The following is a 23,685-nucleotide window of genomic DNA, read 5'->3' as shown; positions in this document are numbered from 1 at the left end:
AACACAATTCAAATAATCTGTACGTGAAATATAATAAAACTGTTTGGAACAGCAAAGAACAGTGAGAATTGTAATTCAACAAATTTTGATTGGTTGTAGGGCCATAAGCCAATGGCCAATAGCAACGTTCGATGGAGTCGAAAATGTTCAACTATAGAGGTCATTCTTCTTCGAACATTCGACTGCATTTGAGATGATGTGTCGACCAAAATTTGCATCATCTTCTTCGGAAGAATATTTTAGAATATTACGGGGAAAATTATCTAATTTAAACAATTTACATCAATTTATGAAAATTTCACAATTTTTCTTACAATTGATCATAAGCGTACTATTCCATAGTAATAACATCAAATATTAACTACAATATAATGACTATACCATACTACTATAGAATTCCTACAGAATATTCTATCTAATGCTATTACACTGCTATACCGAAATAAGAATGCTATAGAAATAATATTCGCACAATTTGCGAGGGAGAGAAAAGTGGGCGATTAATCGATTTGACGCCGTAACCCAAGTACTACAGAAATTTATTTCTCATAGAAAAACAGTCATGTCATGATATCTTGACCGAAGTTCGCGCAAGCGCAATTGACTTTCCCAAATAATACGTCTTGACGTTCTTCAGTTTAACGAACGCATTCGTAACGTATACTTGTTCTTAAAAGGAGCCTTGATCTTGCGTATAATTGTACAAATGGTCTGTCCGCAATTTTTATTATATTTTTGTCATATTATACTGTGGCGATTATATGGCCACATACGTCATCGCCTAGACGGTCGGCAGTATCGCGCGGCTAGACTCAGGCGAGGCAAATAGACCGAAAAACACGTCGTTAAAATAAACAGATTAGCGAATAATAGACTAGACCGTTAGATAGGGAATCCCCAATGAGCCGTTGCAGATCTGCAAGTGTTCCGCGAAATGTCGGGGGATTCCGTACCGACGACCGTGACGAGGCATACACGCGGCGGCTGAAAGTGTGGTGATCGCGTCATGGAGGCGCGGGTCACCGAAAGAAGCAGGGCGCGATAAATAGGCGGAACGATTCCTCCCGTAGGAAATTCAAAAGGACCTTCGAGAGGTCCTACGAAACAAACAGACTCGTGAGGGTAGGCTTTCGACGACCAAGAGGTCGACAAATTAGAGATTCGACTGGTAATCGTCTACGCGAGCGACGTGTCTTTGTATATTCGATATAAAATTGCTTGCTATTATACACCGAGAATTTTATTTTATAAACATTCATGTTTTTAAATACATATATTTAACTGTTACATTTTGTGATATCATATTGTTAAAATAGGATATTATATAGTTACAATTTTCTTATATCCTAATGATGACCTATTTAATTAATAACATTCGTGAGAATGCTAATTCTATAACGACTATAAATTTTTAATAGATTCCGCGTTAATTATTTAGATTAGAAGACACAATGTCGATGATCTTGATCTTGACATGTATTATAAAGGTCATCCTCTTGCGTGACCTACCGGAATGTTTTACCGGCGATCATTGTTTATTAAAAAGATAGAAAAGAAGAAGTTTAATAGATTCGCATGTGTTTTCGACTGGCCACGCGAAGTGAGTACTTGAACTTGATCATAGAAGTAATCCTTCTGAATTAAATAAATCTGCGACCAGACCTCAATTTGTAAGGTATTAAATATCTGTAAATAGAAAAATTAAAGTTTTAAAAATATAGAAACACGTAATATACACGTACACGCGCGAACACAAACCACGTATGCTTGCACGAGCATATTCTTTAAATTTTATTAAACTAATACACAACTTTTTAGTTGCCCAAACGTCATTCTACTTGTTTTTTATTTTATATCAGCTCTATTATTATATTAAAAGATATTATTAAGAAAGTGATAATTTTAAGCAACTAATCAATTTACGCAATAAATTATTTGAAAACGGTTTCTATCACTTATCTGTAAACTTATTCATTTCTTCTCAATATACTATAGAAGATGATTGATAGTCGTATCACTTCTGTGTAGAATATATAACAGTAAAATAAGATATCGCTGCAGCAATTATCTATAATAAACAACTTTAGGTTAGGCTAGGGAATATGTGGCATGTTATACATGTATATTGATGTATAATTTATAACAATTTTACCGTGTTAAAACCTTCTAAAGATGCTATAAAAATACCAGCTATCTTGAGGCCATAAGCTTTACAACTTCTTTGCAACAGAAATAATATCAATCTTTGTACGCATATAGGAGCCGTATACCATTCAATGTTGTATCTGTAATGTTATATTCAGTAAATAAGATGATTACTAATTGTAAGTACATGATTGTATCAAAAAGTTCAGGAACAACTACATGCTTTAAAGGTAATGTACGTAATTATTAATTTATAAATTATGATGGTTATTTCTTTTAATATGTTAATATGTCCATCAAACTATTCATATTCCAGAAGTTATGAATATTTATGCAAACTAGAAAATCTATTACTTTATTATTACTCTTTGGCCGATATTCATTGTTGATTCTGATTTAAGACCATCTTAAGTACAATCATAAGATATTTGAAACCAATCACACAGTCGTATTAGCATCTTAAGACATTACTTCAGATCGTCTGGAAATAAGAACGGACTATGAATACTAGTCTTTGATATTAAAAAATAAAGGACATAATAATATTAAGCAGATATTTTTATACGAATAAATATTTTAATACATAGAAATATATTTATTAATACAAATAAGTGTTTTTTTTTAAATACTTGGCGCTGCTAAACCGAATCAAAAATTGTCTTAGTATTTAATAATCTAAAGATTATAATAATTTCCTTAAACTCTAAATTACATAACAAGTCGCTGAAATACATATGTGTACAAATGTAGTTGAACTTATTCTATGCTTAATTCTAATGTCACACACATACACACACATGCACACATTCACAAGAGAGAAAGAAAGAGAATGAGGCAATTAACATAATGATTCGGTTTAGCAGCGCCAAGTATTTTGAAAAAAAAACACTTATTTGTATTAATAAATATATTTCTATGTATTAAAATATTTATTCGTATAAAAATATCTGCTTAATATTATTATGTCCTTTATTTTTTAATATCAAAGACTAGTATTCATAGTCCGTTCTTATTTCCAGACGATCTGAAGTAATGTCTTAAGATGCTAATACGACTGTGTGATTGGTTTCAAATATCGTATGATTGTACTTAAGATGGTCTTAAATCAGAATCAACAATAAATATCGGCCAAAGAGTAATAATAAAGTATTAGATTTTCTGGTTTGCATAAATACCCATTGTAGTTGGCGCAATTTGTTCATATCATTAGTTTTGTAGAGTCCTTTTTTGAAAGAACTGCAGGCGCGTATACTTGGCGCTTTTTTTGTACCTTTTTTAAAAAAGGTAATTTTGTTGTGATTTCACACATTTTGTAGTGTGAAGTATGTTATTCTTTTTTTATAATATATGAGGAGACAAGTGAGGAGATGGTCTCGCTGCGCGTATACTTGGCGCGAGACGCTACCGTGTCTCTTGAACCTCCTGAGTAACAAGTTTCAGGCCAAAATTTTTAAAATTACATCCGCCGTATTGGTTCCGCCATTTTGCATTTTTGACTTCAAAATCTTAATCAGCGACCCCGAAAACTCGCGAGTAACAAGTTTCAAGCCAATCCGTTTGATTATTAAAATTACGTCCGCCGTATTGGTTCCGCCATTTTGAATTATTTATTTTTGACTTCAAATTCGTAATCAGCGTCCCCGAAAACTCTTATTGTGGTAAGTTTCAAAAAATGAAATTTACTAGAAAACAACGTGAAACAAAGTTAAGATACTATAGCATTTCACGATTAAAGTGAAAGTATATTGATAAATATGAAATATTACATAATTATTTTATATTTTGTTATCATATCCCGGTACAAAATTTTTTATACCTTATTTTTCTTATTATTTGTTCTACATATATGTGATCAGAAATTATACAAGAGAAAGGAAGTATGTATGGACATATATATGGACATATTTAATACATAATGTTATATGTTTCTATATAATTACGTACAGTTTTATATGATGATATATAAAAAATTTTTTACCGGGATATACACACACATAATAATTAACAGTTTAGTCTGTGTCATACAAGCTCTCTTTAATGCATTAGCTATTATTAGCTATATACATAACGAGTCATCTCGATCCTTTGTGTCATCTAGTGGCGACACCGAGAGACTCACATTTCTTCATTCCCCTTACCGCGAGCCCCCTTGCCTACACTTCACGATGATGGAAACAATGGAGTATCTTAAGCGAAAATCGTGACATTTCGAATTTGCATCGCAATATCTCCGCTCGTAGGACACGTAGGAGAAAAATGAAAACACTTTTATTACATAATTCGACCCCAAGCTATCCATTGAGCCTACTCTGAACTTGATCCGTTCAGCGGTTATTGAGATCTAATAATCTGAGTGTCTGCGAAAGCGTCGCTTCGCGTAATAGTGCGGTCTCGCTGCGCGTATACTTGGCGCGAGACACTACCGTGTCTCTTGATGTCTATATGAATGTCTCTATCAAATATCTTACGCCATAGAAAACATGCTGTTATACTGCTTTATAATTTCTTCACCGATAGAGTTGGCCAATAAAGCATATAGCACCATTGCAATTGCGAAAATAAGGTGTAATATAACCTCTTCTATGTTACCTAGAAGCACTGCAGATCGTAATACCTAAAATAATATAATTCTTAAGCCCATCACACACAACTTCCATAACATTAGCGTACGTGCGCGGTTCAGCTGTCCATAAGAAAGCCGCGCAACGTGATTTGGCTGATTCGACGTTATGTTATGATATGTTATGTTATGGAAGTCGTGTGTGATGGGCTTTACATTGCGCATTACATGTGGAAAGGGAAAGGAAAGAGAGGAAGGTGTGAAATACATCGGAGTGTGTATTCCAAATTACTTTTTCGTCATGTTACATTTTATAATAGATATACATAAACTGGAAAATGTGTGAAATATTTCACAAATTAAATAATCCTGATTTTTTACAAACATGAGCTTTCGAAATATAATAAAATAAATTATATTTTGGATAAACAGGTCAAATTATTTTTACGTTTTTCTCTATTTTCATTCTATTTATATTTTTCTGCATCTGCGGGTCCATTCAAATTACATATCTTGTAGAACTGTTTATCCAAGAACACATTAGAGTAATACGAAAGTTAATGAACTTACTTGATAGAGATTAAGGGCTAAACAAATATTGCCTAACACTATTAGACAACAAAATGTTCCATTGAAACTAGATATAAAGAATTCAGACAACCTTAAAAACCATTAGAACAATTTATTTCACATGTACAACATTACAAGTATTTAAAAAACAAGTATTAAGAAAATAAGAAATGCATAGATGTCCTAAATTACCTATAACATAATTGTGACATCTCTATATATCTCAGCGCGCAAACTCTTAGCTTTGTTCTCAGAAAACGTTAATCGCTTCGCAGTTAGAATCTATACATATTATATCCTCGACATTTGCGTATTAAAGGTTTTGTCTTAGAATGTTTTGTCATAGAATCCGTCTTTAAACTTATTATCAACAGCCTTAGATTACCAAATACGTATAATAGAGACATACTCAATAGCTGTACGATGAATATCCACTGCATGTCGTAACTTCTTGTTCATCTCCATCTCGTTCCTTCGATTATCTTCTTCGTGAATATTTAACAGTATTGTTTGCCCCATACGGTAACTACGAATAAATTTATTATTTATATTATGCAAAATCCCAACATATACTGAAAAAAAAACGATTTCGTTTGTAATCATACTTCTTACATTTATTTATACATTTTTTTCTTACCTTGCAATGCTAAACAGTCCGCAAATGTGTTTTAGGTATGCTATTAGCATCGTTCCTCCTCCCACCAACGCAGTCGTTCCTATGTAAATAGATGCGTATGTGTGCAGCAAAATTAAATAAACATTTTTTTCTTTATCAACAAAATATTCAGTTACAATTGGTATATTGTGAAGTGGTCGAGATTCATTTGCGAGTAGAAAGGTGCCAAGAATCCACGGCAAAAATGTCAAAGCAGTCATAATAATTCCGCAGCACACCGTAAACACTGTAAGGTTTTAAAATATTTGATCAGGTAGTTTAAGCAATTAAACTGATGTTCTCTACTATCTCGAAGCATTGCTTTAACTTTTAGTTGACTCTGCGGATATCTTTTACTTGAATAGAGTCACAATTATGACAGAAAAAAGATAAAATGTGTGAGTTTTCTAAATATATGGACATTATTAACTATGCGAAACTACATCAAATAGTAATAATAATAATTATATAAATACCCTCCAGAAGTTGTACAAACACTTATTTAAGGAAAAAAGTAAATAGCGTAAAATCATTAACTATGTAGATAAATTAAACAACAAGTAGAACGAACAATTGTTTTACGTAGGAGAAAACAAACTAATAGATACCATTATTATAACAATATGTATGATAATAAAACAAAAATTGAAGGTATATAATTACAACGTATATAATGTGTACACGGTATTATCTAATGAAATACAATATATTATCAGGTCATTCAATAAATAAAATGTTATCTACCCTCATTATTAAGAGACCAAATTAATTTTAATTAATTGCCAGTTACAAATTAGCATCTCTGTTGTCATATTCACCATATTTTTCCATTTTGCAACAACTTATTATTACTTATTATGATATTAATGTCTTATATAAAAACTTAGTTTTCAGATGATATTGTAGAAAACCACAAATAAAATTACTGTTGCGATAACATAATGATATATTTGTTTTGACTACGAATCTGTAATTGAGCAAGGTGTCAGTCGCTTGTGTTATTGCACTTTTAACAAACAGACGACAAGGGAAAATTCGATTGCGCCCGTTTTCAGTGAAACGATTCAACTTTTCGATATTTCTGTAATATACTTGAGGAATGCTAATTTTGCTTACAAGTTTTAACTTTTCTTGTGATTTACATGTTTATATATTTAATTATAATTAATATATATTATATGATAAACAGCCTGAGCGCGCCCACAGGAGTATGGAAGATGTCATTCAATATTTTCTTACATGTAAGTATAATTGTAATGTATTCTGCGCTGTTTCCATATTTTTCTATTATAGCGATTTCAGTTTCATCTTTTATATCATTACAGACATGCTGGAGACGCTCCACGAAACACTTCACCTATAATATTAATAATATATCCGGCACGTTTTACTTATGATAAAATTTGGAAAAACTTATGATATATAAAGAATCATTAATAGGAAGATGTTTAGGAGTATCTTCAAGTAAAAGCTCAACTTACAGTACATGCATTAATCCCAAAAGAAATGTGATGAACTGTGCACATAAGAAGAAAAGATATTGTAGACAGAATTTTAATAATAAGATCAACAGTACATTCAGAAGTTATAAACGATGTAAGCTGCAATTAATAAAGTTATCAGAATGCTATATTCAAAAAAGCTGCATATGTATGTAATTAAATCTTATCTAATTAAGTAAACCTGCAGGTTTCACTATTGTGAAAATCTAAAATCAAATTTATATTTTATATTAATTTACTTTTTACTTGTATTTTTGCGAACGTCCATATAGTTTAAACCACACATATTTATAGCAAAATTTAACAAAATTACACTCAACAATGAAAAACGGGAAGATTCAAAACAAGTTACGCTTGTGACATAACTGTGCGCTTACTAAACGTTCAAAATTTATATTGTAATTTGCATTACTTCAATTTGCATTATTCGTTGCCCAACAATCATAAACATTAATTATTATTAGGATCAGATAAGAAATATAAATTATTTAGTCATTTTCTATATATAATGATATTGTACATATGCATACAGACAACGCGTAACAATTGCATTGTACTATATTTTAATAAATAGATAAATGTAATAAATGTACTAACACTTTAAATATTGGTTGCTATTGAGAACAACTGCTAACATAACAAAAGTATGCAGGCAAAATACACAACTAATAAGTTTTATTACACTAACAGAGATACATGTTATTTCATTAAATAATACAATAATTCAAAATACGAAACTTTAAATTATAATTTGCACTAACTCAAATTACATTATTTCTTGCTCAACAATTATAAAAATTAGTCATTATTATGATTATTAGATAAAAAATATGAATTATTCAGTTTTATCACAATAATAAAGATACATGTTATTTCATTAAACCATATAAACAATAAAATTATTCAAGAAATCTGTACGTACCTGAAATATAATAAAACTGTTTGGAACAGCAAAGGACAGTAAGAATTGTAATTCAACAAATTTTGATTGGTTGTAGGGCCATAAGCCAATGGTCAATAGCAATGTTCGATGGAGTCGAAAATGTTCAACTATAGAGATCATTCTTCTTCAAGCATTCGACTGCATTTGAGGATGAGTGACTGGAATTTGTATACATCTTTTTCGGAAGAATAAGTGAAATATTTTAGAATATTTCTCTCTAAGCATAAGATACATTACTTACGAAGAAAATTACCTAATTTGAACAATTTACCTTAATTTATGAAAATTAGACAATGTTTCTTACAAGTTATCATTAACGTATTATCTCATAGTAGTAACATCAAATATTAACTACGATACAATGAATATGCTATAATAGAATTGCTGCAGAACATTCTATCTATGCTATTGCAATGCTACAGAAATAAGAATGCTATAGAAATAATATTCGCACAATTTGCGAGGGAGAGAAAAGTGGGCGATTAATCGATTTGACTCCGCAACCCAAGTACTACGGATATATATTTCTCACAGAAAAACAGTCATGTCATGATATCTTGACCGAATTTCGCGCAATTGATTTTTCCAAGCAGCACGTCTTCACCTTCTTCACTTTAGTCCACGCAGTAACATATACTTGTTCTATAAACAAGCCTTTTGCCTTGTTGATCTTGTGTACAATTGCACAAATGGTCTGCCTCTGCAATTTTTATTATACATTTTTGTCATATTATATACAATTGTATTCAAGAATTTTAGGTTACCATAAAACATGCATACTGTTAAATATATATTTTAAATATATATTTTTAAATATATATGTTTAACTGTTGTATTCTGTGATATCATGTTGTTACAATATCCATATAAACTTACCTTTTTGAAAAAAAGGTATAAAAAGGGCGCCAAGTACACGCGCTTCTTGGTTATGGATATTTACAAAACTTGATATCAGAAATTTGCGCCAATACAAGATAAGAATATTTTACTATAGTATATTTGTATTGTACAGTATAAAGATAAGAATATTTTACTATAGTATATTATTGTATAGTATATTCTACAAAAGTTGTGATAATCAGAAAGTAGCTACGATGAAAAAAGCAATGACTTTAATGAGATTCCATTTTCGTATATGTCTTAATATATATTAGTGTTGCACAATTTTTCTCAATCTTTTTTATCGAACTAACGAAAATAAATCTACATAACTGTACGCATGAGCGTCCGCAGGAATTTTTTTTACTTTTAGAATTAAAATATACTTGAAACTTTATACACCTTTTAGTAGTAAAAGCTTTCTCACCGCGACAAAGTAGATGCTGTGCGTTTGTAATCTGGCATCTTTTTTTTATTTCAAGGAAGAAAGAATGATTAATTTTAATTGTTTATTTCAAGGGAAGGGCAAATGCCCGATCTTGCTCCCCCCTTGCGGACGCCCATGACTGTATATAGTGTTTATATTAATTTTATATCAGTTAGGTAAATTCTGCGATTCTGCCGTGTATTACTGCTGTTAAATAAATTTTGTACTCGATATTACGTAACGTAAACGTATTTTATTGCATTATTAGTTTATCATGGCAGAAAGCTGAAAATCGAAAAATTGACAAAAAAATATTTTACAGTTTATATTAACTACGCAAACTTGTACATTAATAAATATATACAAATTGATTCACATATTATATTTATGAATATACTAAAAAATTTTATTATTAAATCAAAATGAAAATGTAAGGTGCACACGAAATTTTATTTTGTAACTACTAGATTATATCTTTATAACTTGATATGAATTACATTATGTACATATATTTAATTTAATTCTCTTCGCCTTCTTCTTCCGATGATGATACTTCCAATGATGTATCGAAAAGATGTTTCCATTCCTGCATATTTTTTACGGTACATACTAATCCAACAAAACCTTTGTTGCATCCTTCTTCCGTGGCATCTCTCACTAAAATATACGTAAATGTAATTAAGACACACAGTAGAAAATATTAAAGCTGTCAAGACGTTCATTGTCACATGATTATTATAATATTAAGAAAATGGAATAGATGTTGCACATAACGTAATAGCATAATTGTTATTAAGTTCTTTGAAGAATCCTGAATAACACTGAAACGGATATGGTACATAAATGTTACTTGTGATTTTATTAACTTATAATATTAACTTATCATAAATTCAATGTATTTTAATATTTATAATAAGTATAATAGTAGTTCTTACTTTGTTGAGTACAATTACGTATAAGTTCTTGTGCTCTTTCTTTTGCGGGATGATTAATTAACAATCTGGTTATATTTCCAGAAATTCGATTTTCTTTGATTTCTAATCCTTCCATCTTGCGTTAATAACATAAATAAACATATTATAAATGTAAAACTTTAAACAGATACAAGATAATATCATTTATAACATATTACTGTAAGTAACACGTATATAATCATAATTTTCTTAAATAAATGGCATATAATGCTATCCGAAAATATCAGGTTTTATAAGTATAATTATAATAAAATAATAATTAACTTACAGCATATTAATAATTTGTGTACTATAATTTAATGTGATATAATATACATTTTGTAATATATAATTGTATATATTTGTAATATACTTCTAATATTTATCCAATTTGCTTTCATCCGAGCATCTGAACTAGCAAATACTTTTTCTTTAAACCATGTGGTAAGAAAATGAAAAATCTTACCCATTCTAAACTTTTCAGAAGGCACTCGATAACGCAGCCATGCTTTCTTCTCTTTTCTTCCATACCAGGTTGTTTATATACTTCATCTACAATCTCTTGTATTTCGTAACCCTCCTCTGGAAGATAGATCGAGTACAGGAAATGATATAAAATTAGTCTTCTTCAATAATTTTACCTTCAATAACAAATATGTATGTAATTTGTGAAAACGGTTTTAACAACTATGACTTTTACTTATTTTTCATTGTACTTAGTTATTAATTTAATGTTATTTAGATTACACACACGCACACAGAGTAATAAGATTCTGCAGAAAGACAGAATTTAATAAAATATTCACTACGAAGATTTCGATTCATTGTGTTCATGAGAAGATAATTGAATAAAATTTATATATTATATCTTGTGTAATTATAACTTACTGTGAGTCAAACCAGCTTCGTGCACGCAAGAACTAACAACGTCCTTCCACTCCTCTCGCTGTCCTGGTAGGTTTGACGGTATAATCTCAGCTGAGATATAGAACTAACACATATATTCGAGCTTTATTTTATATCGTATAAATTAAATGCATTTCCTATATGTTATTATACAAAAATATTATTCAGCACTAAATATCTTAATATAATTATGTTATGTAAACGAGAATAAAGTGTTAAAAAATTGATTATCAAAATTAGAAATAACCCAACAAACACAAAATATAACTATTATATAACACAGAAGTAACACGTAATATAACAACTGTTATATGTTATTAATGTTGAGGTTGCATAATTTACTTTGTAACTGCAATATAACTGCGTTATAAAACTGTTATATTGCTCTGTTATACATTGGTTATAATAATATAACAGTAATATAACTGAAATATGCGATATTATATAACTGTAATATTTGCATATTATGTCTATGTTATATATCATTTTTAACATTCAGATGTCGAGTTGTCCGGTAGATGGCTTCGTTTCTCGCATGCAAAATATAATACAAAATATATATAGGAACGGTGATCACGGCAGGGCACAACTTGTATCGTAAGTCCATTTCTACGATGAAGTGGTACATTTTTGAACGAATAATAAATAAGAGGAAAGTACGAACGTGTACATAACGTTTAGGAAAATAAATTAAACATACACCTGTAGTTGTAGAGACTAGAGAGAGGAAGAAAGAATAAATAATATATATTCCATTTATATAACATTTAAATAACATTTTAGTAACACGTTATATTATTGTTATATTACTGCAATTTCGTTTGAGTGGGAAATTACAACTAACATATACGTTACATGTAACGAACATGTTATATTGCGTGTTACATTCTGTTATATTATGGCAATATCATTGTTATACGACTGTGTTTGCTGGGAATCTTCTCTTTACGCTTCGATTATGATAAAAGGATGCTTACGATGCATGCTAAAACGCAGCCACATAACACAAAAGCTTTCATCTTGTCAAGATTGTCTCTGTCACAGTTAAACAAACTCTACAAAATAACCGTAGTTACTGAAATACATGGTATTTATACTTATTGCGTATATAAAATGCTTCAGATGTAGAGAGTTATAGATACAAGACCATAGATTACATAAATATTAGCCACATGTGAAGAAGATAGCTTATAAACTGATAATGATAATTATCATCATAATATTTCCGCAGTAGTATTATGCAGTCAGGGTCGACAACAAGATAGAAAGTGAGCTTTTTCGATTATCATTCATATCGGAATGACGTAAACTGTTTTTATGTATCTTTTTATAAAAACGCTAAGACTATTATAAAGGTTTAAGTTATAAAAAATAAATAAAGGAAAATAGGAAATTTTGGAGAAATGTATAAATCAAATAAATTTGTAAGGTTTTTAAGATAAAACAATAATTTATGAAGTTTACATTTGCAACTTTGATTTATTATTCTATTTTATGTTTTTAATTATGAATAATAAAATCTAGAGAAAACTTATTTCATTAGTTAAATTAAAATATATATTATTTCAGGCATTACTAGTATTAAATAAATATTCTCTACTTTAATAGAAATGATGTAAACGTATGACTTTATTGCATCATTAGTTTGTCGTTGTAGAAAGTTGAGTCGGCAAATAAATCTGCAGTCAAGAATTTTTTAATGCGTTCATAATCTAAAAAATGCAGATTTACACATACATTATAACTATATCAGTAGATTCCAAGTATTATGTATTTTATATAGTTCCAAGTACCTCATTACAAAACATAACACTTGAACTATAGTTCCAAGTATTATGTTTTGTAATGAGATACGATATTATATCCTACAATAATTATTACATTTTTATATATCGATATATTATCAAATAGCGATACATTGTGTAACATAGAATTACCATACGTTCTACTGCCCGTAATATAGTTCTAAAATATCAGCACTTGCTGAAGAAAAATGCTGTTTCAATTTTTCTTCCTCCTTCTGTATCCATGCAGCACCGACATGACCGAACTTGGAAAATGCAGCATCAGAATATATCGACGTAACTCTATTTGGTACTGCGCAGTTTCACTGTTCCTTCTACAGATGGATTTGATATAAATATGTGAGTTGTTTTGAAAAAATATATTGCTTCTTGAATTTGAAAAAAAAAAAATAATAAAGCACATTTGAATAAATGTTCAAATAAAAAAAATTTATGACTGAATTAAAATAATCAGCACAATGATAATAAGCATTCAGCAGCGAGTCGTAATTAATATTGTTGTATTATTGTCGTAATTTAAAGCCTTTAGCCAAACAGCGCTGGATTTTTTCCGATTTTTACTATCATGCGTGTAATTTGAAGGCCTTAATATTGTATGACAACTACATTTGTCGTAATACAATTGTGACAAGTGCATGTCATGTAGGTAGTATTCCATTTTCATCTAAACTACAATGGTGCATCAATAACAAAATATTAAACTTTACATACGTTTATTTAATAGCGTTCATATATTTCGAGAATTTGTTATATTATATAAACATAGACATTTTGTTTTTACGCTAGTTATCTAATTTAATATACCTACGGTATAGAGCTAGAGTACTTCTAGGCATGCAGTATTCCATTTTTATTTGGTAAAACGTGCTTGCGCGATAAACACATTTATACTCATTGCCTTTTGCGCGCTCTCTCATACCTCGGCATACTCATACGAAATAGTTTCTCTCATTCGCGTATTGTATTCACATTGACGCAAACAGTTTCTCGCAAACAATTCGTTTATTCTCAGCAGCTCATACACACATACGTACATATATCTCCATAGGTATATTATTAGAGATACATCCAGAAATGTTGTTATTCAGTAAAAGAACCATGTCAGACTTTTACTGCATCATAACGTTATAATAAAAATTCGAATATTCATAGTAAACGCAATATTGTAATATGTTCTTGGAAAATATTGTTAATGTATAACTTTTTAAGCTTCTAGAGTCAATACAGAGACTGAGATGTGAGTAAGAATGCGAGAAAAGAAATATAAAATAAGAGATATAAGTGAGAGAGAAGAAAATATAAGCTTTATAAAAATAATTTTACACTATTCTCATACATAATTTTTAAAATATATTTTTATATATTTGCATAGCATATTGTAAAATTAATACGAGTAAAATAAATTATCATTGAGATATTATATATAATACTTTCAGAAATTTTTTATATTTGTCTTATAATTTACATTGATTTAATAAGAGATTACATCAACTAAATTTCGTTTCGTTGTTAAGATTTATGTAGAGCACGCGTTTCTTTCAATTCAACTAGTACTTGTATTTTTCACGTGGAATGCCAATTTCTTTTTCACGTAAGTCCCCCAACTAAAAAAGTGTTCACATGAAATAAATGTTATAAAAATTATGGATTCATAAAAATCCTAGCACTGAAAAATGATAACATTTAAAATAGATTTCTCCTAAAAACATATATGTTTTGCATATCAGTGACTCGAAATATTAGCGTATAATTTACGCCAATTTTAATATATTATTGTATGTGTGTGCTTTTAAATGAGTTATTTCTCATATTAAACATGAAATGGAAATCAACGGCTGCATTTGATCCGTGTACTGAAAATGTTATCATCTCATTAGTATTATTTTGATTCGCGGCATAACGATTTAATGCGCGACATATATAATTTTACCGGATCGCCAAAAGCGGGTAACATAATTCAGCAGCAAAAAATATCACGCGTCAGTGCTAATTACAGATTTAGTCAGTTTTTTGAAACAGATTGCATTGATATTTTTTTCAAAAGACCTGATCCAGTTTCTCCTGTTCACAAATTATTTCTCTTTGATTGTTCGCGCACACACGATTTAATTAAATTCTCGCAGCGACTTTAGGACGACAAAGTAATTTCCCTCGATTTTCACACGGAGTATCACAAAGTATTAAAAGACAAAGGGTTTTGATGCTTGCACATCCTTTTTACAAGTCGAATCGGTGCTGAAATGCCAGTAGTATCTACACCTCGTACGGAAAATAGCGCGCGTGACAAAAACCGCAAAATCGAGCGAAGCGAACGACGCGATTTTCGAGAGGTCCTTCCTCCTTCCGGAGGGGCTTTTCTTCGTGAAAATCAAGTGAATGATTTCGCTCGTGTAGCTAATGTTTAGCAAAGGCCGAGGCATGGATATCCGACGGAGCGTATGATTCGATAACTCGAGGGTAAAAGTGTTCGTCGCGGGAATAAAAGTTATAAATGCGTACGCGTATGCGTCAGTCGCATGCGCCGGTCCATCGATCACGAAGTACGAACGCGTTGAAAATTTTTCGTGGAAAAAAAGTATACGGATAACTCGACCAGTCGCAGGAAATCCGAGCGCGCGGCATAAAACTATGTCGCGATATTACGAGCATTTCCTTTTATTATTGTCCGATACAGGCGCGCAGCTCGCGATAAACGCTACATTTCTCTATATTACAATTTGATGTGACATAAACGCGTTACACGGCGGATTCGTACGTAATGGAAAATCGTAATAGCGATATCGCGCTTAAACGTTTGAATTTGCCATCGGCTTGCGATTGATGGATAACACACACGCACGCACACGCGCAGGCACACATGCGCACACGGCTTTTCCGTGAAAAAGAAAGTATTTATGTTTTTGCAACTACATATATTCGTGTGATTTACATTCACGGGATGTAATTAGTCACAGTTTTCATTACTGTTTTTGCAACTCCGCTCCGTTTTAACGTCAAATGAGGAAACGTGCGCGCGCGCGAGAAATGTCATGAATGATTAAATCGTTCGCTGCGATCGGATTGCGTATCGGTACGATATGAGTGAAGTCGTACGATCGATTGCATATGTTTATTTATATTTCGTTGGACCAAGTGTACAGAATTGCGTTACAAAGTCTGTTCGGCTTCGGTGGGACGCTGAGCGTCTCGAAGAAATTTGAAGATGAGACTAATCAAACGCCGACGATCAAACCGTTGCATCGAGGCATAGGGAACTTACGCGATTACTAATACTATAAAAGAAAAATCATACTTCGTGTTACTTATGCGATCGTGATACGCCTATTTCCCCATTAAGATAAATACACAAAGAAGAAAAATATAAAGACGATCTTCGGTCCTGTCAATCGATAGTGGATGTATCGCCACGCGCGTGTACACGTTTACGGCTTATGGACTTTCTCGCTATTTCTCTATACTTTCGCATTGCACCAAAATAAATATACCTTTCGTGCAACTGGGGCAGGGGGAGGGAAACTAAGTAAAAAATGTAAAAAAATATGTCAGAGATAAATATCTTCTCCGTGATAGTTTCTTCATTCACGGGAACACTCGAGAGAAACGCTGGTTGCACGGTCACAGTGTCGGCAGTTGTCGGGCAGTTGTCGTGTGGTGGCAGTGAAATTCCGGAAAGGAGGTACGTACGCTACAGTCGTGCAACCGTTTTCGACGGCTCGGTTTCGGCGGCTGTTCCAGAGGCTACGCCTACCATTGAGCCCTACGATTGATACTTTGTCGGTGCGAACTTTGGCGCACGACTGAGTGGCAGGATCGCGTCGAAATCGTGAAGGATGACAGCGGAGCACGTCGGGAGCGCTCATTATTCGGCTCGCCTCCCAGTTAATGTGTCTTCGAACGTGTGTGTGTGCGTTTCGAGAACAGTTCCAAATGTATAACGTCGTCGTAAGTAAAACGGAAAAAAGAAACGGAATAAATACACATAAATACTGGCAGTGGAAGATGCGATGCAGTTTCCCGGGGCAGGGGGGGAGGGGAGGGGGGCTGAATAGATATACCATAAATAGATATAGCGTAGGTATACGCATCGATACGTCATACGTTATTAATAGAGGCTTAAGTAGTACGAACGAATTGCGCTCCTGGATTAAACTTATTAATAACAAATTAGCTTAGATATAAATAATACGCTTATAGAAAAATAATTACGCGGTCTTTTGCATCGGCGGAACCCCGTTCCGGATTACCGATCGAAATTTGTCGATCCGTGACACGGAGTTACGTACGTTCCTCTTTTTGTTTTTCGCGCATCGACCGATCGAACGCATACTCGCATTGTTCCGCTCGTCGTAATAATTCGTTTCCTCGCCTATCATCGTTCGCGACATCGAAATTGTAGTCGGATGCGAACGCTCGCGAGTGATCTCTCCCCCTTCTTACATCTCGGTGGCTGCATCTCGCATCTCGAAAACGGATATTAGGCCGTAAAGTGAAAAATTCGAAGCGCGCCCCTCGAGATCCGCGATGCAGCTCGTCTCTTGGCGGTTTAGCGTTGGCGGCGCGATTTCTTGGCTCTCTCAAAAGTTCAGCCGCATTCCCACTGCTGCTGTCACGGTGAGGTGAGATGAAGAAGACGTTGACGGCGTACTCTTTTTCTTTCATCATTTCATTAAGTTGCTTCCACGCTCGAAATATATAATTATACTTTATACATTTAAACACCTATCTGCGATCTATTCGCACACTTGTAATCTTACGTGTCAACTCTTGAAAAACGGCTTGTCCTCGGAACATCGTGTGTACGATTTACGAGCGGCCTAATGTGTCGTTGCTACTAGCTAAGGATTGTGCAGTGTTAAAGTGGATAACTGGAACGCTAAATTAGCAGCACTGCAACCAGACTGATGAAAGAGGCAAGAAACACGCCGCCGGTTCTCCGGTCCTCCCCTTCGCCTCGCTCGCTCAGGTTTATTGGCTACTTATATAACGATGCTGCTGCTCGCAAGTGCGTGTATCGTACAAGCGAAATGTCCCGATCGCCAAAACCAAGGAATCTGCAGCGAAAACGTAAAATATTCGCAGCCATTCGCGCTTACCCTCGCAAACACGTTTCTCGTTTATCCTCGCGGATGTATCGTTCCCGTGCAAAGGTTCAACGATCGTCGTCCTCTCGGTGGGTAGAAACAGCTGTGCGATCGAAGATTCGCGTGGTTCAGTGGTAAAAATTTCGCTCGGTGGGAAATGGACCTAACGATGACGGGATCAAGCTATGGTCAATCTTCATTATCCGGTCGCGGTCGGATTTAAAAACGCAAGTCACCTTCGAGTAGCTTCAATAAACTCTTTAATAGGGGAGGCCGCCCAGCAGAGCGCCGCCACTTCCGTGACCACGATATTGCACTGGTTTGTGAATAATTTCCGGTCCGCTCTGGATAAGCGGCGAATTGCGAAACTTCAAGTATCTCGCAAGCACGTTAATTCGTTCTAACGCGTTTTCGCGATATACTGACTTCGGATAATGACTTTCGAAAGAAGGGGTGGTCGAGCCGAGCCGAGAGATCGTCCGGACGTTGCGTTGCGTTACGGGCTCGAAACCTCGGCGGGCATTACGGCCGCGATCGCGGGGAGGCGTATTAAACAAAAAGCGGCGCGGGTATATCCCATAAGAAGATTACGGAAGCCTGTTTGCACGCAGCCGCGAATCCCCTATTACCAGTTAGGTCCATTCCGCGCTAAATCAACGACGTAATCGCACGCACTCGTGCGTACAGCGTTGCGGGCACGCAAGCGCCCGCGTGCGCGCGGTCCGCTATCGCGAACGCGGACGCGTCTCGTCCGCGCGCGCTCGCGCCTTTCGCCCCTTCCTACCCTCCCGCGTCGTGTAATATACCTATATCGGGTCATTATATACGAATAATACCTAGTACATGTTTAACTGCTTCGATATCGATAGTCCATAGCTTATATATACGTACAATATACTCTTGCTTCTCTTGTTTCTCTTTTTTCTTTCTCTCGCTCGCGGTTTCTCTCTTCCTCTCTCTCTCTCTCTCTTTTCTCTTTAATAATACATATCACACTGAGCCGGCTATGTGTGTGTCCATCTAGTTTTTTGGCCTGCACTTCGTCGCGCACTTTCTCGTCCACGTGCACCTCGTATGAGGGTGCCGCACGTAAGAGGGGCGCCGAGGGCGCGGTCCTCGCAGCCCTCGCCGACCCGCCGCCGTTCCTTTCGTCATCTCCGAGGGCACGTGGCTGCGCGAGCGGGGGTGCTACTTCGGATCCGGGGGTCTCTTCTCGGTCTGGTCTCTCCGCGTCTCGACGCACGCCGACGAGACTCGGGCCGCGATGCGTAGTCGACTGGCTAGTAGCACTTGCGGGTGCAGGTGCACTTACGCACCAGGTCGACGTCCTTGGTGTACCGCATGCCGTCCGTGCAAATTAATCGGACCTAAAATTCATGCGTAATTGTTTATAATGTCCACCATAATAATGTGGATGCGATCGTTATCGGGGAGTAGCCGCGGGAATTATCGGCTGGCTTGAAAGTGAACGTGATTGCGGTAATTGGCACGGTTGCCTCACCGTCGCGGTCGGAGCGGCTTGAGCCCGATCGATCATTATGAAAGATGGGACTAGATCCGTTTTTGCTTCGCCCCGCCGTCCACCGTCACGCCTGAATTTAATGGAACGCGGAGTTTAACGGCAATTAACAGGAACAAGAGCGATACAAGGGCCTCAATTTCATTCCGGTGTATCACATTGAGCGTAATACAAGGGAACAATCAGATGTCGTAATATGCAATACGTTAATGCGATATCATGCTGATTCACGTTGAAATGTAATGTTACGTGCAGGAAAGATCGCCTCGGGCAATTGGGAATTGTACAAACGGGATCAGCGTATTGTTTCTTCGGAAATCCGATTCGTCGAAGCACAATCGCAATTGATATATGAATGTCTCACGTACCTTGCGCCGTTTAGTCTTCCGCGGTAAACAGCAGGAGTTGCCGCAACTTCCCCAACATTTAGCAAGCTTCACAGGTCGCCGACTTCGACATCCATTCTCGCTGTAGTACTCCCTTATATGCTGCTTGCGACACGTTGGTGCTACAAAAAATTGGCATCAAGGTTTTCGATGAATTTAATCGAGGCATTATATGGATATTATTATAATAAAATGCATTAATTAATAAATAAATATATATATATATATATAAAATAATGAAAGATACTCTTTAGAAATTCGACTGTTTGTATCATTTTAATAAATAATAAGTTTACGAGTATACGAGTTACGGGAACGTTGAATGATGAATTTACCCTTCTCGCAATATCGTCCTTGCCAGCCGGTTTGACATCGACAAGAATAGTTATTGCCAAACGGTGATGGTATACATTGCGATCCCTTTCTGCACTCGTGTCCAACACATGCATGCGAGGGCATCAGTCCAATTACCGGCGCGATGATGTCTGCAAATGTTATGTCCAAAATGATTTTTATTTACGATACACTAGATAAATATGGAAATGTAAAAAATATTTTAAATTATAAAATAAAAAATTTTAGAAAATTCTATAAAGGGAATAACGAAATTTTTTTCTCACTTTTTAATTCAATTTCTATGCAACTTCTAACGTTATACACGATGCAATTTAAAATAACTATATACTTCCATAAACGCATATTATATTTAATTATTAGAATTATAAACTGTAAATGATTAAAATTATTAAATTATAAATGTATTAAAATGCAAGATAAATGCAATCTATCACGTTAACACGTAATAATGAATATATGATTACACTTATTACTGGGGGTCCGATGCACCTGGGAAAAAACCAGCGATAAGCCAGTTAATTTCAAGTTGCCGCTTATTTCAGCAAACACGTCGAAATACACTTATTACTGATCATTAAAATGAAATAGCAGGAGAAAAATTTGCTTAAAATGTAATTTCCAAAAATACGTGCCTCGTAACGATCTGTTTAGAAAATATTTCAAGTCTGAGGGATTTCAGCTAAAGCGCCGATTGATTCTTAATTTAACAGAGCAATTATTTGAACGTTAACATACCAGAGCGCTCGCGAGGTACATGCTCTTGCGGCATGGACTCCTCGTTACCGCCGCTATTGTTAATTCCCTCGGCTACAACAATATCTCTCGCCTCGTCGGCCTCCTCCTCGCTAGCAGCACATCCGGGAGTAATGCGTTGCATCTTTGCGGCATTGCTGAAGTCTACCAACTTATGATTGATCCACATCTCGGAGATGCAGCCTGAGATAAAGCAAGGAAACTTTTAATGGATCAGACGAGGGAGAAACTTTCGGTCTATCCTATATAAAGAGTGGCGGCATGGGAATGTGTACCGAACGTTACGATGCAATTGAGTAAGAGCGGAAGTGACACGAGCACGTACTCGCGCCCGCATAAATTCTCACAAGAAGCACCATCGAGTCGCACGAGGTCGAGTGCGTACGGGAGTGTCGATAGCACACGTCAATTATCGATAATAATAATACATTTATATTTATTTAATAATATATTTAATAATAACAGGAAGAATTTAATACAATCATAAATTACATCCTACAATGCTGATCGTAAATTTCCGCACGTGTGGTATTGTTATGAAACTTTTCAGATCTAATTTCTCAGGGATGTGTAATGTGCCGCACATTATGCCGTACACTACATGCAAACGTAGTAAATCAGTATTGCGCCGAGGGACATCAAAAATGTAACCGAATATTAAATGAGGTCTCCGCAAGTTGCAGCTTTGCGGCTGATATTCCGAGTTTGCGACAACTATCGCTTCCCAGAGGAACCGCGAAATATCGGTGCTGGAACTAGCAGCGGTGGAGCGCACAAATCAACCGTGAAATCTTCGAAAATCCCAACCCGACGATTTCGTAACGTTATTACGGAGCATTCCTTATAATTAGATAAAGCGAACTCTCGAGATATAATACGATTAATATGCACAATTATTATACATAATAATGTAGTTTTCAGTGTAAAAAAAGGAGACGCACCCTGGAAACTCGTAATGTTCCTCAGATGAAACTCGGTGAAGGCGACTTTAGCAACTTCCGGCGCTACGCCACCGATGAACATCGGCGTGACAAGCTTGAGGTACTCCTTCGGACCCTCGTTGATGATGCTCCTGGCGGGGCCCCGGTCGACCCTCATCGTGAAATTTTTCTTGATCGCCAACAGCTCCGCCATGTGAGGCTTGCCGTCGGCCACCATCTCGTAGCTGTACATCGTCGAGGTAGGATAATTACCGACGTCATACGAAACCCTGACCCGCCCATTAAAGAGCTCGACAGCGATGTGCCCATCGCTTTGCCCGTCATAGAGAAGAACCCCGTTTTCCTGCGTGGTCGTGAATATGATGGTCACGTTCGCCTCGGGCCTCGTGCGTAGCGGTTCCAGCTCGACCAGCGAGCTATTGTCCACGAAGCTCAGACTCGTCAGGTACTCGCATCGTTTTCCTGAAATGAGAGGTAGTTTCGCGCGTCACGCAGCACGTGAATGCCATACACGGCACGTAACAGGTAATGGAAAATTTCAAATCGTAATAAAATTCGATATATTTCCGGATTGGACGCGAGAGCGCTAAAAAGATATTATTTATTAAGAATATTTCATGCATGTAAAATAATAGCGATTTTTTCAATTTATCCTTCTTTTCTCATAATATCATTTAAATAAATATGTAAGATTATATTTGTTTCTCATAAAATTAGAATATTACATTACTCATTAAAGAGGGATAATATTTATCCGTATATGCTGAGAGGGATCATTTTTGTTGAAAGACTTACCGGTGTAGCCGGGGTGGCACTGGCAAAGATAGTCCGCGGCGGAGGCGGGAGCGGGCTGGAAGCAGGCACCGTGCTGACAGTCGTGGTGGGCACACGGACTGGTCTGTGGATACAGCATGGCTGTCGAGGGTGCAGCCTCGCAGTACCTCCCTGTATACTCCGCCGCGCACTTACACTCGTAATTATTTATGCCATCGATGCAAGTAGCACCGTTCTGCAAAACAAGTATATAATTGCAGAAGTGTTAGTCGATATAAAAAATTGAAATGAAACATTTTAATGGAAAAGAATTGTTCAAGTTTGATAAGTCTTTAGCTTATCAGGATAATATTTTGTCATGTGAACGTCTATTTCAAATAGCAAATAAAATATTTATTTTTAACTTTTTGTAAAGAAAAATAAAATCAATGTTTAATAAATAAAAAGGGAATATTTGGATACTATATCTATCACTTTATTTTTAACTTTTTGTAGAGAAAAATAAAATTAATGTTTAATAAATAAAAAG

The 23,685-nt window shown here is 34.9% G+C and overlaps 3 protein-coding genes across 6 annotated transcripts in view; all 3 read right to left on the bottom strand.

The window, feature by feature from the left end:
- Window positions 1-1,258: 1,258 nt before the first annotated feature.
- On the bottom strand, window positions 1,259-9,819 carry LOC105285365 (putative odorant receptor 92a). Of its 3 annotated transcripts, none has more exons than XM_026975543.1 (10): window positions 8,355-9,819; window positions 7,412-7,531; window positions 7,170-7,287; window positions 5,913-6,177; window positions 5,685-5,801; window positions 5,276-5,366; window positions 4,614-4,759; window positions 2,153-2,285; window positions 1,812-2,068; window positions 1,259-1,686 (listed from the first exon to the last, which is right to left on the bottom strand). In XM_026975543.1, the coding sequence occupies exons 1-9, from the start codon at window positions 8,493-8,495 to the stop codon at window positions 2,015-2,017; spliced, it is 1,185 nt and encodes a 394-aa protein (XP_026831344.1). In that variant the 5' UTR covers window positions 8,496-9,819; the 3' UTR covers window positions 1,259-1,686; window positions 1,812-2,014. The 3 variants fall into 3 exon arrangements, with proteins under 3 accessions (XP_026831344.1, XP_026831343.1, XP_026831345.1); XM_026975542.1 differs by having other exon boundaries at window positions 1,259-1,688; window positions 1,960-2,068; XM_026975544.1 differs by lacking the exons at window positions 1,259-1,686; window positions 1,812-2,068 and having other exon boundaries at window positions 2,179-2,285; window positions 4,721-4,759.
- A 100-nt stretch (window positions 9,820-9,919) lies between these two features.
- LOC105279401 (pheromone-binding protein Gp-9) lies at window positions 9,920-12,931 on the bottom strand. Its single transcript, XM_011339142.3, has 5 exons — window positions 12,518-12,931; window positions 11,523-11,625; window positions 11,101-11,216; window positions 10,617-10,731; window positions 9,920-10,338 (listed from the first exon to the last, which is right to left on the bottom strand). Exons 1-5 carry the CDS (start codon window positions 12,557-12,559, stop codon window positions 10,199-10,201), a joined length of 516 nt encoding a protein of 171 aa, XP_011337444.2. The 5' UTR covers window positions 12,560-12,931; the 3' UTR covers window positions 9,920-10,198.
- A 3,508-nt stretch (window positions 12,932-16,439) lies between these two features.
- The window catches only part of LOC105279403 (protein slit), a 392,017-nt gene continuing 384,771 nt past the window's right edge, over window positions 16,440-23,685 (bottom strand). For both annotated transcript variants that reach the window (XM_011339144.3, XM_011339145.3), the window contains exons 25-30: window positions 23,178-23,391; window positions 22,383-22,844; window positions 21,424-21,624; window positions 20,667-20,816; window positions 20,314-20,453; window positions 16,440-19,793 (exon numbers count right to left, since the gene is read on the bottom strand). In XM_011339144.3, coding sequence (XP_011337446.1) covers window positions 19,707-19,793; window positions 20,314-20,453; window positions 20,667-20,816; window positions 21,424-21,624; window positions 22,383-22,844; window positions 23,178-23,391 — 1,254 coding nt within the window. In that variant the 3' untranslated portion in view covers window positions 16,440-19,706. The remainder of the gene's footprint in view (window positions 19,794-20,313; window positions 20,454-20,666; window positions 20,817-21,423; window positions 21,625-22,382; window positions 22,845-23,177; window positions 23,392-23,685) is intronic.

Source organism: Ooceraea biroi, chromosome 2 (genome assembly GCF_003672135.1).
Source record: "Ooceraea biroi isolate clonal line C1 chromosome 2, Obir_v5.4, whole genome shotgun sequence".
NCBI lineage: Eukaryota > Metazoa > Arthropoda > Insecta > Hymenoptera > Formicidae > Ooceraea > Ooceraea biroi.
The sequence above is the reverse complement of the archived record's forward strand: the minus strand, read 5'-3'. Positions and strand labels throughout refer to the sequence as shown.

What these genes read in the sequence shown, in the direction of transcription:
- LOC105285365 (XM_026975543.1), bottom strand. Translation starts at nt 8,495, where the DNA reads ATGATCTCTATAGTTGAACATTTTCGACTCCATCGAACATTGCTATTG. An exon ending in TTGGGATTAATGCATGTACT is followed by an intron (nt 7,288 to 7,411) that starts GTAAGTTGAGCT and finishes TTAATATTATAG; the next exon opens with GTGAAGTGTTTCGTGGAGCG. An exon ending in TAGCCCTTAATCTCTATCAA is followed by an intron (nt 4,760 to 5,275) that starts GTAAGTTCATTA and finishes ATATTATTTTAG; the next exon opens with GTATTACGATCTGCAGTGCT.
- LOC105279401 (XM_011339142.3), bottom strand. Translation starts at nt 12,559, where the DNA reads ATGAAAGCTTTTGTGTTATGTGGCTGCGTTTTAGCATGCATC. An exon ending in GCTGCGTTTTAGCATGCATC is followed by an intron (nt 11,626 to 12,517) that starts GTAAGCATCCTT and finishes TATATGTGTTAG; the next exon opens with TTCTATATCTCAGCTGAGAT. An exon ending in TTCTGAAAAGTTTAGAATGG is followed by an intron (nt 10,732 to 11,100) that starts GTAAGATTTTTC and finishes TATTAACGCAAG; the next exon opens with ATGGAAGGATTAGAAATCAA.